Genomic DNA, 14,372 nt, shown 5'->3' with positions numbered 1-14,372 from the left:
CCAAGCAGGATTAGTGGGTGTGGGGTGGGGGGAGACTGGCAGAGGGCTAAGGAGGGACTGGCTGGTTGGTCAGGGGTACAGGAAAAGGCATGGCTGGTAGAAGGAGTGGCAGGAAATGTACTAGGGACCTGTGGGACCCAGGGATGGCATCCGTGGCTGGGAAACGGGGGCATCGAAAGCCGTGCAGGCGAAGGTTTCCGGAGGAGAGAGAATGAGTCCATGGAGGCGGAAACGCACCAGGGGACGGGGAGGAGAGCAGGAGGCAGCCTGCGGTGCCAGCCGGGACCCACGCGGGCCAGCGGTTTCTGTGCAGACTTTTGCAGGTCGGGACCATGTCTCAGGCTGTGAAGGCCACAGCCACGGCGGCCGTGAACCCAGGGCCAGATGCCAAAGGGAAGGGGGCCCCCCCGGCAGGACCAGCCCCCGGCTCCGGCCCTGCCCAGGCCCCAGCCTCGGTGCCCTTGCCCGGAGCCAAAGCGGGAGACCTGCCTCCTGGGAGCTACAAGGTAAGGAGCCGGAGCCGGGTGGTAGGGCTCCCCCCCCTCTTCCTCCTCCTCCTTTTCCTCCTCCTCCTTCTCTCCGCCCCCTTTTCTCTTTCTCCATCTCACCATCCTCTCCCTCCTCTCCCCCTACCCCGCCCTTTCCTCCTCCGTGGCTTCTTCCCCTCCCCACTCCTCTGCACACACAGATGTGTCCCGGCCAATCTGGGGAGCCTAGGAAAATGCCACACCTGGGCAGGGGGCGGGGCCACTCTGGACACCTGCCAGAGAGGCCAGATCAGTACAAGCACATGCTGAGAGCTGATCTAAAGCTAAACACAGGAGGAGGACTCTCCAGACGGAAGGAGGTTGGCTTAGCAACAGGAACCACCTGGCCCGGGGCAGGCAGCAGGAGGGGCTCCAACTTCCTGGAGAATCGCTCCAAACAGCCTCGACCGAAGGGGCCCCTGGAGAGCCTGGGGTCCGGTCCTCCGCGGTTTGCTTCGGTTTCAACGTTCGGGTCCCTTGGTCTGTGCTACGCTGCTGTGTGGGCTGGATACGACTGGCTTTTATTTATACTGTTACTTATTTCGTCATTACATTGTTTAGTTGTATTTATGCCCCTTATTCATTTGAAAGGCGAGGAAACAGACAGAGACAGAAACAGAGACAGAGAGAGCTCTCCCATCTGCTTGTTCCTTCCTCAAATGCCCAAAATAAAGCTGCAGCTGGGCCAGGCTGACCCAAGAGCTCAACCCAGGTGTCCCGTGAGAGTGGCAAGGATGTATCCACTGAGCCGTCCCCCGCTGCCTCCCAGGGTGTGAATTAGCAGGAAGCTGGAGTCAGGAGAGGAGCTGAGCTGGAACCCAGGTCCCCCCATGGGATGTAGGCATCCTGAGCAGTGTCTTAACCACCCAGCATTAATTAGTAACAATGTAACCACTACCTGCAAACCCACCCACCTACAAGGATACTTCAAAAAAGTCTTGGTGGGTGGGCGTCGTAGCTCGGGTTAAGCCACCACTTGGGACACCTGTGTCCCCTTTTGGAGTGCAGGTTCAAGTCCTGGCACTGATTTATCCTGGGAGGCAGCAAATGATGGCTCGAGTACTTATGTACCTGCCACCCACATGGGAGACCTGGGACCTGGGTCGAGTTCCTGGTTCCCAGCTTCAACCTGGCCCAGTCCTGGCTGTTGCAGGCATTTAGGCAGTGAGCCAGTGGATGGTAGCTCGCTCTCTCTCTCTCTCTCTCTGCCTTTCAAATAAATTTTTTTTAAAGTACATTAGTAATGAAATTAAAAGAAAGGTGTTTTGGACTGCAATTTTTTTTAAAGATTTATTTTATTTATTTGAAAGACAGAGTTAGAGAAAAAGGTAGAGACAGAGAGAGAGGTCTTCCACCCGCTGGTTCACTCCCCAATTGGCCGCAATGGCCGGAGCCGTGCCAATCTGAAGCCAGGAGCCAAGAGCTTCTTCTGGGTCTCCCACATGGGTGCAGTCCTTGGGCCATCCTCTGCTTTCCCAGGCCATAGCAGAGAGCTGGATTGGAAGAGGAGCAGCCAGGGCTAGAACCGGTGCCCACATGGGATGCTGGCACTTCAGGCCAAGGCTTTAAGCCACTGTGCCACAGCGCCTCCCCAGGTGCAAATATTTTTTTAACCAGGCATACCTTTTTTCATAAACTTCTTAAAGACCTCTGCAGAAGTTAGGACTTGGTAAAAACCCTCCCCTTAGCCCTGGGTGTCCTCCAGAGCCCTCCCCTCCTCCCAGTTCCAGATCATCACCATCCCTACCCTGTGTTTGTCATCTGCTGGATTCCTTTTGATATATTTGTGTGCACTATTCCTTTAAGGGCACGCATTTTATAACTTATTGACATATGTTAGATGTGATTATTCTAGTTTTTCCTTTTTTTTTTTTTTTTAAGGATTGGTTGATTGATTTGAATAGCGGAGTGACAGAGAGGGAGAGGGAGAGGGAGAGGGAGAGAGAGAGAGAGAGAGAGAGAGAGAGAGGTCTTCCATCTGCTGGTTTATTCCCCAAATGGCCACAACAGCCAGGGCTGGGTCAGGCTGAAGCTAGAAGCCAGGAGCTCCATCCAGGTCCCCCACGTGGCTGCAGGGGCCCAAGGACTCGGGCCATCCTCCACTGTCTTCCCAGGCACATCAGCAGGGAGCTGGACCGGAAGCGGAGCAGCCAGGACTCGAACCAGCATTCATCTGGGATGCTGGCGTCGCAGGCTGCAGCTTCACCTGCTGCACCCAACGTCAGCCCCTTCCTTCTTCTTTTTGTTCTTTATCTCCCTGTTCTTCTCCACTCACTGTGAAACCTCTACCGTCCTGTGCATTGCTGTGCGAGGCTCACGTCGGCTGCCAGACGTGCAGTGCCGGTTGCTCTCCTGCAGGGGGCCCTGTGAGTGGTGGCTCTCTGCTGTCCAAAACCACACGGCCCCTGCTCAGGCCAGGGCTTCTCAGGTAGCTGTGGACGGACAAGGTCAAGGTCAAGCGACTCCTCCTTTTACAGCTGGGGAAACTGAGGCTCAAAGGCAGACGATTCCCTGGTTCAGGTGAGGTACAGAGTGTCCCCAACCTGGAACAGCAGGTGCTGCTCAATGAGCTCGAGTTCTCCCCTAGACCAGCAGGTGTGTCCGGAGCCTCGGCTCTGGAGCACGTGCTGCAGGAGTCCCTGGTTTCTGGTGAGCTTGGGTAAAGAGAGGGTGCAGAGAGAGAGAGCAAGAGAGAGAGAGCCCCCAAAGCAAAAGCAAAGCAGCAGTGACTATGTGGAGTTATTTGTTTTGTTTAGAAATGGATCACAGTGGGACAGTCTTTTTTTTTTTTAATTTGACAGAGTTAGACAGTGAGAGAGAGAGAGAAAGGTCTTCCTTCCGTTGGTTCACCCCCCAAATGGCTGCTACGGCCGGCGCGCTGCGCCAATCCAGAGCCAGGGGTCAGGTGCTTCTCCTGGTCTCCCATGCGGGTGCAGGGCCCAAGCACTTGGGCCATCCTCCACTGCCTTCCCGGGCCACAGCAGAGAGCTGGACTGGAAGTGGAGCAACCAGGACTAGAACCCGGCACCCATATCTTCCATGTGCTGGTTCACTCCCCACATGGCCATAGTGGTCATGGTTGGACAAAGCCAGGAGCTCGCAGCCCAGAATTCTATCCTGCTCTCATGTGGGTGGCAGGGACCCAAGCACTGGGCCATCACCCACTGCCTTCCCAGGCACACGAGCAGAGAACTGGATTGGAAGTGGAGCAGCTGGGACTCGAACCGCTGCTCTGATAGGGGACACCAGCGTCACAGGCAGCGGCTTAACCTGCGGCACCGCAATGCCAGCCCCTTACTGGGTTTTTCACTTGGAGCTTCTGTGGTTTGGAGGAAGCCCCACCCCTCACTCTCTGCCCCCACCTCTGCCCCGGGACGTGGGGGCTTCTCTCCTGCAGTTGGTGGTCTTCGAACAGGAGAACTTCCAGGGCCGCCGCGTGGAATTCTCGGGGGAGTGCGTGAACCTGGGCGACCGCAGCTTTGACCGAGTGCGCAGCCTCATTGTCACCTCGGGACCGTGAGTGTGGGGCAGGGGAGGGGCGACATCATCAGCACACGAGGGCGGCTGCTGTGTGCCAGCTGCTGTGCCACTGGCCCATGTGTGACTCCCGAGCCTCATGTCGAGCCCTGGGGGGAGGTGCTATGGTTCTTCCCATCTTACGGATGAGAAAAGAGAGGCTCAGAGATGTGATCTGATCTTGTGACATGGTCAGTGAGTCACGGTTCTCTCGCTATAATGCTGCTATTGTTCTAACCTATCAGAGAGGGTAGGAGGAGTCCCAAGAGCCAAGTGCCCACCGAGCTGCCTCCTCTGCCAGCCTCAGGCAGCCCCTGGGAGTCACAACAAGCATCTGCAGGGCCCCCACTGGGGGTCAGGCACTGGCCGAGGGCTTACCTAGATGCTAGCACCATGCTGCAGGAGGAAGGGCTATTCTTGTACCCATTGGACTGATGGGAATACTGAGGCTCGGCGGGGATGCGGTGGGGGTGGAGATGACCTGCGGTGAGTGGCAGAGCCAGGATTCAACCCAGGCTGGCCGATCTCGATCCCAGAGCTCTTATCCCCTGGACCTCACTGCCTGCTCTCTGGGCTTCTCTGGGTCTCCGTGATCCCCCAAACAGTGTAGAAAGAACCGCAGGTGGAGTGGCTGCCCCACTGTGCGATGAAGGCAGGACACAGGCCTGGCCCCAGGTCGAAACCCAGCAGCCCGCTTCCTTTCGTCCCTGTTCCCCCGACCCCGCAGGGGAATGTTCCACCTGTGTCCTGAGCATCTCCAGGTTCTTGGTGGGACAGGGAGCAGACGAGGGCTGTGAGGTTGGAGAAGCGTGGATTGGAGTCCCCACTGCCCCCTTTGTCTCGTGCAGTCCCCAAGCCTCAGTTTCTACACCTCTGAAATGGGGAGGCACCTGCTCCCCACCAGCCCTCCCAGGATGGTTCTGAGGCCCCTCAGGGGACTGTTCAGGTGTTCAGTGGGCACCAGACCCTGACAGGTGACTGTGATGACTGTTAGCCAAGTCGCCCTGGTCCAGCGCAGGCTGGGGAGGGGCCCTTTTCCACCTCCTGCCCCCACCCCACCCCCAGTGTGGCCAGCACAGCCTCAGCCCCACCCTCGGCCCCCAAACTTAGCTGGGAACAGAAACTGCGCCGGATGTGGGCAGCTTGGGTTTTCAGGCTTTTTTCGGCGCTGGTGACTCAAAGCTAGAGTATTTCTCCTCCAGCAGAGATGCAGCTGCTCTCCGCGGTGCCCAAGGCGGGGAGCACAAAGGCCTGTGGTGCGGGGGCCCGGATCTGTGTCAGGGCCAGCAGGGCTGTGGGCAGAAAGGAAGGGCAGGGTGGGCAGGGGCGCAGGAGGAGAGGCAGAGCCCGCAGCGTGGGGGCGAGCAGCCATGCCTGCATGAGACCCGGGAAACCTCAGCCCGACACCTGACACCGTCATGTGACGCTAGAGCTGTGCCCTCTCTGGGTCTCAGTGGCCACATGTGTAAATCAGAATCCCCGTTCTCCTCTCTCCTTGCTGCTGAGCTCCAAGGAGCCCTGGGAGATGAGAAAAGGCACTGACACAAATACTGAAAAGTCCTCATCCTGCCACGGCTCCTCCTGGGCCCCCTGAAGAAGGCAGTGGGAGGGGTCGGGGGCAGGCTGGGTGGGGTGGCCAGACCCCCTCTGCGTCTGTCTGTCCGTGAGCTCGGGTCCCCAGAAGCTGCTCTCCCCCTTGCGTCATAAATGGCATTGGTGATCGTGCGGACCCCGGGCTGGATCTGTCCCATGCATTCCCTCTTGTAGGCCCCCATAGTCTCTTGACCAGGTACTTGGCAATGGTTTCCTCTCTTCACTGAGACTTAGTGAGCTTGACTGGCCTAAGTCCCACAGCAAACAAATGGCGAATGGGGATTAGAACTCGGGATTATTTGCTTCCAGAGTCTGCTCTTAACTCCCATGTGAGGCCACCTTCCAAGCTCCCTTCCCACCCGTTCATGCCTATATCCATCCACCCATTCATCACCCGTCTACTTTTCTCTATGCCCTACAGATCCATCCATCCACCAACCCATTCATTCATATGTCTACTTATCCCTTTCTTGTTTCTCCATCCACCCATCCATCCACCCATCCACCCAGCCATCCAACCACCCACTCAGCCATCTGCCCATCTATCCATCTCTCTACCTACCGTCCATATATCCCTCTGCCTATCCATCCATCCAATCGTCCATCCATCCACCCATGCACTCATCCACCCAGCCATCCACCCACCCACCCATCCATCCACTGAGCCATCTACCCATCTATCCATCCACCCATCCACCCAAGTGTCCTTTTCTCTTCTGTTGTAGACACAACAGGACTGAGGCAAATCCAACTCTACTCTGGGAGCACGAGTCCCCATCTTGAATCCTGTCTCTCCAGTGTGGTTCACCCATGCCTCTGACAAAGCCCTGAGGTTTCTGGGACACATTCCGTCTCCCTCCCATTTCCTTGTGGGGAGGGAGGTTCCCAGGAACCCCCAGGAAGCTGATGCTCGTGCCTTTGTCCCTTCAGCCTTCTCTTGTTCCCCGAAAACTCCAGAACACAGAGAGAGCGAAGGGCACGGTCTCCACCTTCTCCCCTGGGCGATGTGGATCATCCTAGCTCCCAGGAGCCCCCGGCATCTCTGACACAAGCTCATGCCCCGCCCTTTATCGGGCAGCACGGGGAAAGCCAGGGAGGGCCCTCATCTGCCTGCCAGCTTCTAATGAGTCTTTGCAGAGGACCCAACACATTCGTTTGCACCGTCCCATTTCATTCCCGCGGGGGATCTGCGGGGCTCTCCTCCCACTGCCCCATACCTGTTAGCCAGTGTGACCTGGTTGCCAGCCCACTCTTGACACAATGTCTGAGTCGAGCACCTGTCCCAAGTGTTCCCGTGCCTCCGGAACTATCATTTACTTACTACACTTTGTTTAAAGGGACTTTCCTTTTTCAAACACGGAGGACATATGTCCGTTTGTAAATGGGAAGCTAAGGATCAGTTGCTTTAAGTAACAGGGCTGCAGAGGACTTGATCATGTAAATCCCATGTCCTGCTCAAGGCTCTGAGCCTGTGGCTTGGTCTTCCTTTGTTAGAGAGAGATTAGTAAGCGTTAAAGGCACTCTTGCCTCAGAGACTTGCTCCCAGCAAAACTAAGCTTCAAAGAAAGTGTGTCTCTGGGTGTTACAATCTGTGGACACAGTGTGCTCAGCTAATTACCCACACGATCGCATTTACCCTTTGCTAGTTTCCAGAAAACACGCTCACTACTGTAGACGGCTCAGAGAGGGAAGCCGCTTGCCCAGAGTCACACAGCCCGCAAGAGGCAGAGCCTGGAATTAAACCCAGACCCGTTGGGCCCACCGTGGGCTATGGCCCTGGCCTTGGAGCTGTCCGGCAAAGGGGGACAGAGGTGCAGAGGGACTTCCGCTAACATCTGTCTCTTCTCTGCCCTCCCTGCCCTCGCCGTCCTGGTCGACCGCAGCTGGGTTGCCTTTGAGCAGTCCAACTTCCGTGGGGAGATGTTCGTGCTGGAGAAGGGAGAGTACCCACGCTGGGACACCTGGTCCAGCAGCTACCGCAGTGACCGCCTCATGTCCTTCCGGCCCATTAAGATGGTGAGTGGCTCCTGGTGGAGGGCTGGGGCCCCTCTGCTGGCCGGCAGTGGGCGGATGGGGAGGCGTGGCGGCCTCTGGGGTGTGCCCCAGGGCAATGGGTTCTCGTGCTCATCCAGCTGCCCTGACACCCTTACTGGGTTCCCAGCCCTATGTTAGGAGCCCTGGGCACATGATAAACCCAAAGCCAGGTTTCTCCCTTTTTGGCAGCTACGGAGAGTGGACTCAATGTTGCAGCGGTTAAGAGGAGAAATTCCAATGTCTGCCTTAATTCTCTCAGTGGAAGGATTCGAACCCCAGGCTCACGTTACACCCCTTCAAGGCCCACCCAAACAGCAAAGCTGCAGGCTGCAGAGTGTGCAGGGGTAGGGGTGGGCGTCACGGGTTGTCACTGAAAAGCCACTTGAACTTGTTGATAATCAGACACCATGGGTTTGCTTATCGCGATATTTAACTAAGGAGAGTCAAGGTTAGGTACACGGCGATGTCCTCAGGGGACTCAGAATTTTTCCGGGATTATGAATTGATGATGAGTCACAAGCTGGTCCCCCAACTTCCTCACACAACGCGGGACACCAACGTGTGTCTTCCCCAAAATTAATTAATTAATTAATTAATTAATTTATTTGAAAGGCAGAGTGACAGAGAGAAAGTGAGGGAGGAAGGGGAGAGAGAGAGAGAGTGAGAGGAAGAGAGAGAGAGAGAGAGAGGAAGAAAGAGAGAGAGAAGAGGGAGAGGGAGAGGGAGAGAGAGAGATCTTTCACTACCCAAAGGTCACTGGGGCCGCATGTGGCCAGGAGCCTGGAACTGCCTCCCCGTCTCCCATGTGGGTGGCAGGGGCCCAAGTATCGAGCCCAGGAGCATTTGCAGGGAGCTGGCCGGGACTGCGCCACCTCGCCAACCCCTGTTGCGGAATCTTCACGACCGCCCATCCGAAGTGCTCCAGGGCCAGCAGCAGCTGCTGGGCCTCACGCAATGCATCCTGACAGTCTCTGTAACCCAGCCATCCTCCAGTTCTCTGTCTGAACCATCAGCCCACACAAGACTGTAAGAACATGTGGATTTCTCTCTCCATCGCTGATGGTCCTTATCCGGCCCTCTGTGTCACGGAAGCTCGCTGGGGAGAGTGAGCCAGGTCTCTCATGTTGGGTGGCGGGGGCCTGTGTGGCTGCAGCAGGGGGAGTGGAGGGGAGAGGCGTGCCAGACTGGGGAGGGGTGTAGGCAGGGACAGAGCCGGGCATGCAGGGTCCTGCAGGCCCCCACGTGGAGTTCGTGCTGACTCCACCCACGATGGGGAGCCATCATGGCTCCACCTCCCGGAGACTCAAGGCTTTGACAGTGATAAACGATGGTTGTCTGAAGCAGTAAGGCACTCACCTTGGGCTGGCAGCTGCTCAGGGGCCCACGTCCTGCCCCAGCTCAGCGGATCCCCTGGGCTCCCAACCCTGCCCCACACCACGCTCTCATCCCCTCATGCCCTGGCCACACAGATACATCCCACACATTCCAACATCCCCCACCCCCACCGCCCAGGCCTTGCCTCCCTCGGTACCTTCCCCACCCCCACTGGAGGCGAGATCGGGATGTGCAAGCCTCTGAGAAGCCAGAGCCGAATCGTGTGCCCAAGTCCAAGGGCAGGCCTGTTACAAAGCCGACACCTGTCATGAGTGGAGTGGTTGTCCCTCACCATCCCCTGGGCCCACTGGAAGCCCGTTCCACAGGCAAACAAACCAAGGCACGGAAGGGCAGGGTAAAATGCCCCAGGTCATCTGCGCATGAACGTCAGGGGCAGTTTTGAATCCAGATCACGGCCCCCCGAGCCCCCCGAGACTCTCCAGGTCGGCCCATCCTCTGAGAGGCAGAAGTAGGAATTGCAGGGCTGGCAGTTAAGCTCTCGATGGCACAGGGCTTGGGAATGCCGTGTTTTCCTGCAAGCATCTGCCCTCCTTGGCCGTGACACTGACCACAACCCTAGACCCTGGCCGTGATCATAGCTACCATGAACCTGGTGTTCTGAGCAGTGGCTGAGGGCCAGGCATCGCGCTCGGCGCTCTGGGCGGGTTAATCCATTTCATCACCATCTCAACGCTGGGATGTAGGAACCGTGAGCCCTTTTCACGGACGAGGAAGTTCCTTTGGGGCCAATGATCCCAGGGGAGCCCCCTGGCGTCCTCTCTCCACACGCAGGAGGCCCCACCAGGTGACCTGTCTCTGCTCCTCTCCCCTCCCCCCAACATATGCCACGGCTGACCCCACCTCTCCTTTCCCAGGACTCCCAGGAGCACAAGATCTGCCTGTACGAAGGTGCCAACTTCAAGGGCAACACCATGGAGATCCAGGAGGACGACGTGCCCAGCCTCTGGGTCTACGGCTTCTGTGACCGCGTGGGCAGCGTGAAGGTCGCCAGTGGAACGTAAGCCCCCTGTCCCAGGCTCACACAGACCGGGAGACTGCGTGCTAACAGTTTGCCACGCCCCGCCCCTCCCCAAGCCTCCTGGTGCTGGTACCTGGGGTTCTGGTGTATTCCATGGCAGGCAGGCGAGACAAAGCTGGCCGCGGGCTGTGAAAGCCTGGAAATGGAGAGGCAGAGAGCTGCTTGGCCAAGACGGGGTCCGAGGGAGCAATGGAGTCGGGGCTCAGGGCTGCTGTGGACAGAGGGGTGCATGGCCTGGGGACAGAGAGGGATGAGGGACACACACAGTCCCTGGGAATGGAGCAGAAGAACTCCCGAGCAGAGAGGTCCAGCTCGGGCGAGAGGCACAGTCTTCACGTACCGTCGGCTCTCAAAAAAAAAGTCATTGACACCAATAATTCGTCTCTCACTTCTCTCTCTGCCTCTCCTGGGAGAAGGGTCTTTCTAGGTTTCTGCAGGGCCCTAGAAACTGGCTGGACGCAGCCACCATGGTGCTGAGAGCCTGAGTCCTGGCCTCCAGCCACTACCCCCTGGCCCGCCGTGGCTCAGGGTTGCCGGCTGCACAATGGGCACGCCATGCTCCTTGGGGCCTTTCCTGCTCTCAACTCCCATGATCTGCCATTGTCCAGGCTGAGCCCCGTGTCCCCGTGGCCTTGAGAAGACAGGAGGGAAAGGCTGGGCGCCCGGGGAGGCACAGCCGTGCTGAAGACCCCCGGGCCTCTCCATCCCTCCCGCCCAGGCTCATGCTGAGTCCCTTGTAGCACCATCGCGGCCCTGGCCCTGGTCCCTCATTCCTGGAAGCCTGTGTTCCTGCCGTTCGAACCACCTTGAGTGTACAGAGACTTGTCTGGGGTCAGGTGCCGCGCTGGGGCAGGCAGAGAGGAGTAAGGCCCAGGTCCTGCCTTCCAGGACCTTCCTCGGGCTCTCGGGGGCGCCCCATGCACGTCTGGTGAGATGAGGCCCGGCCGTGCTAGGGAATCTGTGGCCCAGAGGAGGTGTCGGTGTTGCAGGAGGGAGGAAGGGGCCTGGGTCCTGGGTGTGTGTTTTGGGTGGCAGACAGCTCCCACGGTTGCTCAAAGAGACTGGAGCTTAAACCAGGCTTCGAAAGACCGTCAAGGGTCCAGCAGAAACCTACAAAGACCCTTCTCCCAACAGAAGCAGAGAAGGAAGTGAGAAAGGAATCATTGACATTTGCTGAGCCATCTCAAAGCCCCCATTTTTGCTACATTTTGCTCATTCTTCTCTGAGCCCCGGGGTCACCACATCCAGTGGGGTGTGTGTTGATCTCCCTTCTCACGTGTGGACATCGTACACCGAAAACACCTCAAGTCCACTTTCCCATGTGCCCCGCAAAACACTCGGAATAAGCCAGTCCCTGTGGTTGTGCCCACTTTCCAGAATTGGAAACTGAGGCCTGTCTGAGAAATGAGTGCACGCAGTGGGATGGGGCAAATTCAGGGCCCAGGAGCCCTGTGTGACCCAGGCCCCAGACCCCAGAGGTGAGAGATGGAGAGAAGAGTGCTGGGATCCGTGAGCTCCTTGTCTACTTTATCAAGAAAATGGGTTGACTTTGTCTCATGGTTCTACAGATTCAAAACCCAACCACAGACAGGCCCAGTGGGTTCAGCCTCTGTTGATGAGGGAGTCCCGAAGGCACAGGGCACACAGCCGGAGACAGGGAGCATGTGTCTGTGTCTCTCTCCCTCCCCCTCCCCCCCTTCCTCCCCCTCTCCCTCTCCCTCTCTCTTGCACTCATGGGTGTTCTACCCTACTGATTTAGTCCAATCTCATCCCTTCCCCAAGGCCCCGCCTCTACCACTAGACCTGCACTTACTGTGCAATCCTCAGTACCATTAATGTGGGACTTTGGGGACTAAACTCCTGTGCGAGTTTGGGGTACTGGAGAGACAGACATTTCAAACCACACTAGCCGGAGAACTGGCCGGCCCCGCGCAGGGGTCCAGGAGTCAGGTTGTCCCTTTTGCTCTCCTCCCAGGTGGGTTGGCTACCAGTATCCCGGCTACCGCGGGTACCAGTACCTCCTGGAGCCTGGAGACTTCCGGCACTGGAATGACTGGGGGGCCTTCCAGCCACAGATGCAGGCCGTGCGCCGCCTGCGCGACCGGCAGTGGCACCGCGAGGGCTGCTTCCCTGTGCTGGCCGCCGAGCCCCCGCAGTGAGTCCACGCGGGGCCACGCAGGGCCACGAGCTGCTCTGCTCCCCGGCCCCGCCTCTCCCAGGCTCACTGTCCCATCTGCCGATCCCATGCAAATAAAAACTCCTAAGTCAGAGTGTCTCTTGGGGTCTGTGAACTGCTGTGTGCCTCGGAGTCCCCGGGGAGGTGGGGGGGGTGCGACCTGTACAGTCTTAGTCCTTGTAACAATGACACTGCAATGTGGGTTTTTTTTTGGTTTTTTTTTTTTTTTTTTTTTTTACTTTGAAAGAGAGAAAGAGAACTCCCCCTCCACTGGCTCACTCCCCAGATGCCCACGACAGCCAGGGCTGGGCCAGACCATAGCCCAGATCTGGGAGCTCCATCCACGTCTCCTACTCAGATGGCGGGGACCCTGCTGCTGGAACCTGCACCCGTGCCGCCTGGGGTGCACACGAGCAGGAAGCCGGAATCAGGAGCAGAGCCAGGACTCAAAACCCAGGCACTCCGATGTGGGATGCTGGTGTCCCATGGGCCACGTGTTTTTTTTTTTTTGTTTTTTGTTTTTTAAAGATCTATTTGAGAGGCAGAGTTACAAACACAGAGGGAGAGACAGAGAGAAAGGCCTTTCATCCTCTGATTCACGCCCCAAATGGCTACAGCAGTCAGAGCTGGGCCAATCCGAAGCCAGGAGCCAGGAGGCAGGAGCTTCTTCCGGGTCTCCCACGCAGGTGCAGGGGCCTAAGGACTTGGGCCATCTTCTACAGCTTTCCCAGGCCATAGCAGAGAGCTGGATCAGAAGAGGAGCAGCCAGGACTTGAACCAGCGCCCATATGGGATGCTGGTGCCATGGGTGGAGGCTTTACCCACTGTGCCACAGCGCAGGCTCCAAGTGGCATCTTAAATGCTTCACCCGATGCCCACCCAAGCACAGTTCTTGTGTACATTATTCTGGTTTATCTTTTAGACAAGGCTGTGAGGCTGGTGTTGAAATATTCCCCTCGAGGCTCAGAGCAGGGAAGTGACTTGCCCGAGGCCACACAGCCAGCCTGTCTAGATTTGAACCCAGGAAGTCTGGTTCCAGAGTCTTTGCCAAATGTGCACTCTGCAAATGTGCACCACTCTCCTGGCTTCCTGGTCACATCTGCACACCACCCGGCCCGGCGGTGACTTCAGAGTTGTATTTAAATAGGTGTGGTGTGCTTGTTTGTGCTTTACAGCACTGTGGGAGGTGGAGAATCCGCATCGTGTAATCAAATCAATCAGATGACAGCTCCTCTGTGGGCATGGCTGCCTGCAGAAGGCTTTGGGTCTGCTCGCTCTTTTGTTTTGTTTTTCTTTAAGATTTATTTATTTATTTATTTATTTGAAAGGTGGAATTACACAGAGAGACAAGGAGAGGCAGGGAGAGAGAGAGAGGTCTTCGATCCACTGGTTCACTCCCAGATGGTTGCAACGGCCTGAGCTCAGCCATTCCGAAGCCAGGAGCCAGGAGCTTCCCCTGGGTCTACCATGCAGGTGCAGGGGCCCAAGGACTTGGGCCATCTTCCACTGCTTTCCCAGGCCACAGCAGAGAGCTGGACAGGAAGTGGAGCAGCCAGGTCTCGAACCGGCGCCTATATGGGATGCCGGCACTGCAGGCAGGGGCTTTACCTGCTACGCCACAGCGCCAGCCCCCTGCTTCCTCTTTCACACAGTGGATGACTGGCTAGCCTGGGGACAAGTGTAAAAGACGTGCCCGCAGCAAGCCAAGACATTTCTCTCCTTGACTTCCTCAACAAAGATTGAAGAGAGTACTAGCGTATCTGACCCAGCATCACTTATTTTCTTTAAAGCTTTATTTATTTATTTGAAAAGCGGAGTTACAGAGAGACAGAGGGAGAGACAGAGAGAGACAGAGGCATCTTCTATTTACTTGTCCACTCTTCAAATGGCTGCAACAGCCAGGACTGGGCCAGGTCGAAGCCAGGAGCCAGGAACTTGATCCAGGTCTCCCACGTGGTAGCAGGGATCCTAGTACCTGGGCCGTCTTCTGCTGCTTTCCCAGTCGCTTTAGCAGGGAGCTGGATCAGACGTGGAACAGCCGGGGCTTGAACTGGCGCCCATATGAGGTGCTGCTGTCACAAGTTCACGGCTTGATCCACTGAGCCACAACGCC

General features: G+C 57.2%; 1 protein-coding gene across 1 annotated transcript; it reads left to right on the top strand.

Moving 5' to 3' along the window:
• Positions 1 to 332: 332 nt before the first annotated feature.
• CRYBB1 (crystallin beta B1) lies at positions 333 to 12,242 on the top strand. The gene is made up of 5 exons (XM_062182500.1): positions 333 to 506; positions 3,925 to 4,043; positions 7,520 to 7,652; positions 9,920 to 10,062; positions 12,059 to 12,242. The coding sequence occupies exons 1-5, from the start codon at positions 333 to 335 to the stop codon at positions 12,240 to 12,242; spliced, it is 753 nt and encodes a 250-aa protein (XP_062038484.1).
• The last annotated feature ends 2,130 nt before the right edge of the window (positions 12,243 to 14,372 follow it).

This window comes from Lepus europaeus, chromosome 23 (genome assembly GCF_033115175.1).
Source record: "Lepus europaeus isolate LE1 chromosome 23, mLepTim1.pri, whole genome shotgun sequence".
Classification (NCBI taxonomy): Eukaryota; Metazoa; Chordata; class Mammalia; order Lagomorpha; family Leporidae; genus Lepus; species Lepus europaeus.
The sequence above is the reverse complement of the archived record's forward strand: the minus strand, read 5'-3'. Positions and strand labels throughout refer to the sequence as shown.

Excerpts from the sequence above, each read along its gene's own strand:
- CRYBB1 (XM_062182500.1), top strand. The coding sequence starts at position 333 with ATGTCTCAGGCTGTGAAGGCCACAGCCACGGCGGCCGTGAACCCAGGG. Across the intron at positions 507-3,924 it reads TGCCTCCTGGGAGCTACAAG|TTGGTGGTCTTCGAACAGGA; the intron begins GTAAGGAGCCGG and ends TCTCTCCTGCAG. Across the intron at positions 7,653-9,919 it reads CCTTCCGGCCCATTAAGATG|GACTCCCAGGAGCACAAGAT; the intron begins GTGAGTGGCTCC and ends CTCCTTTCCCAG.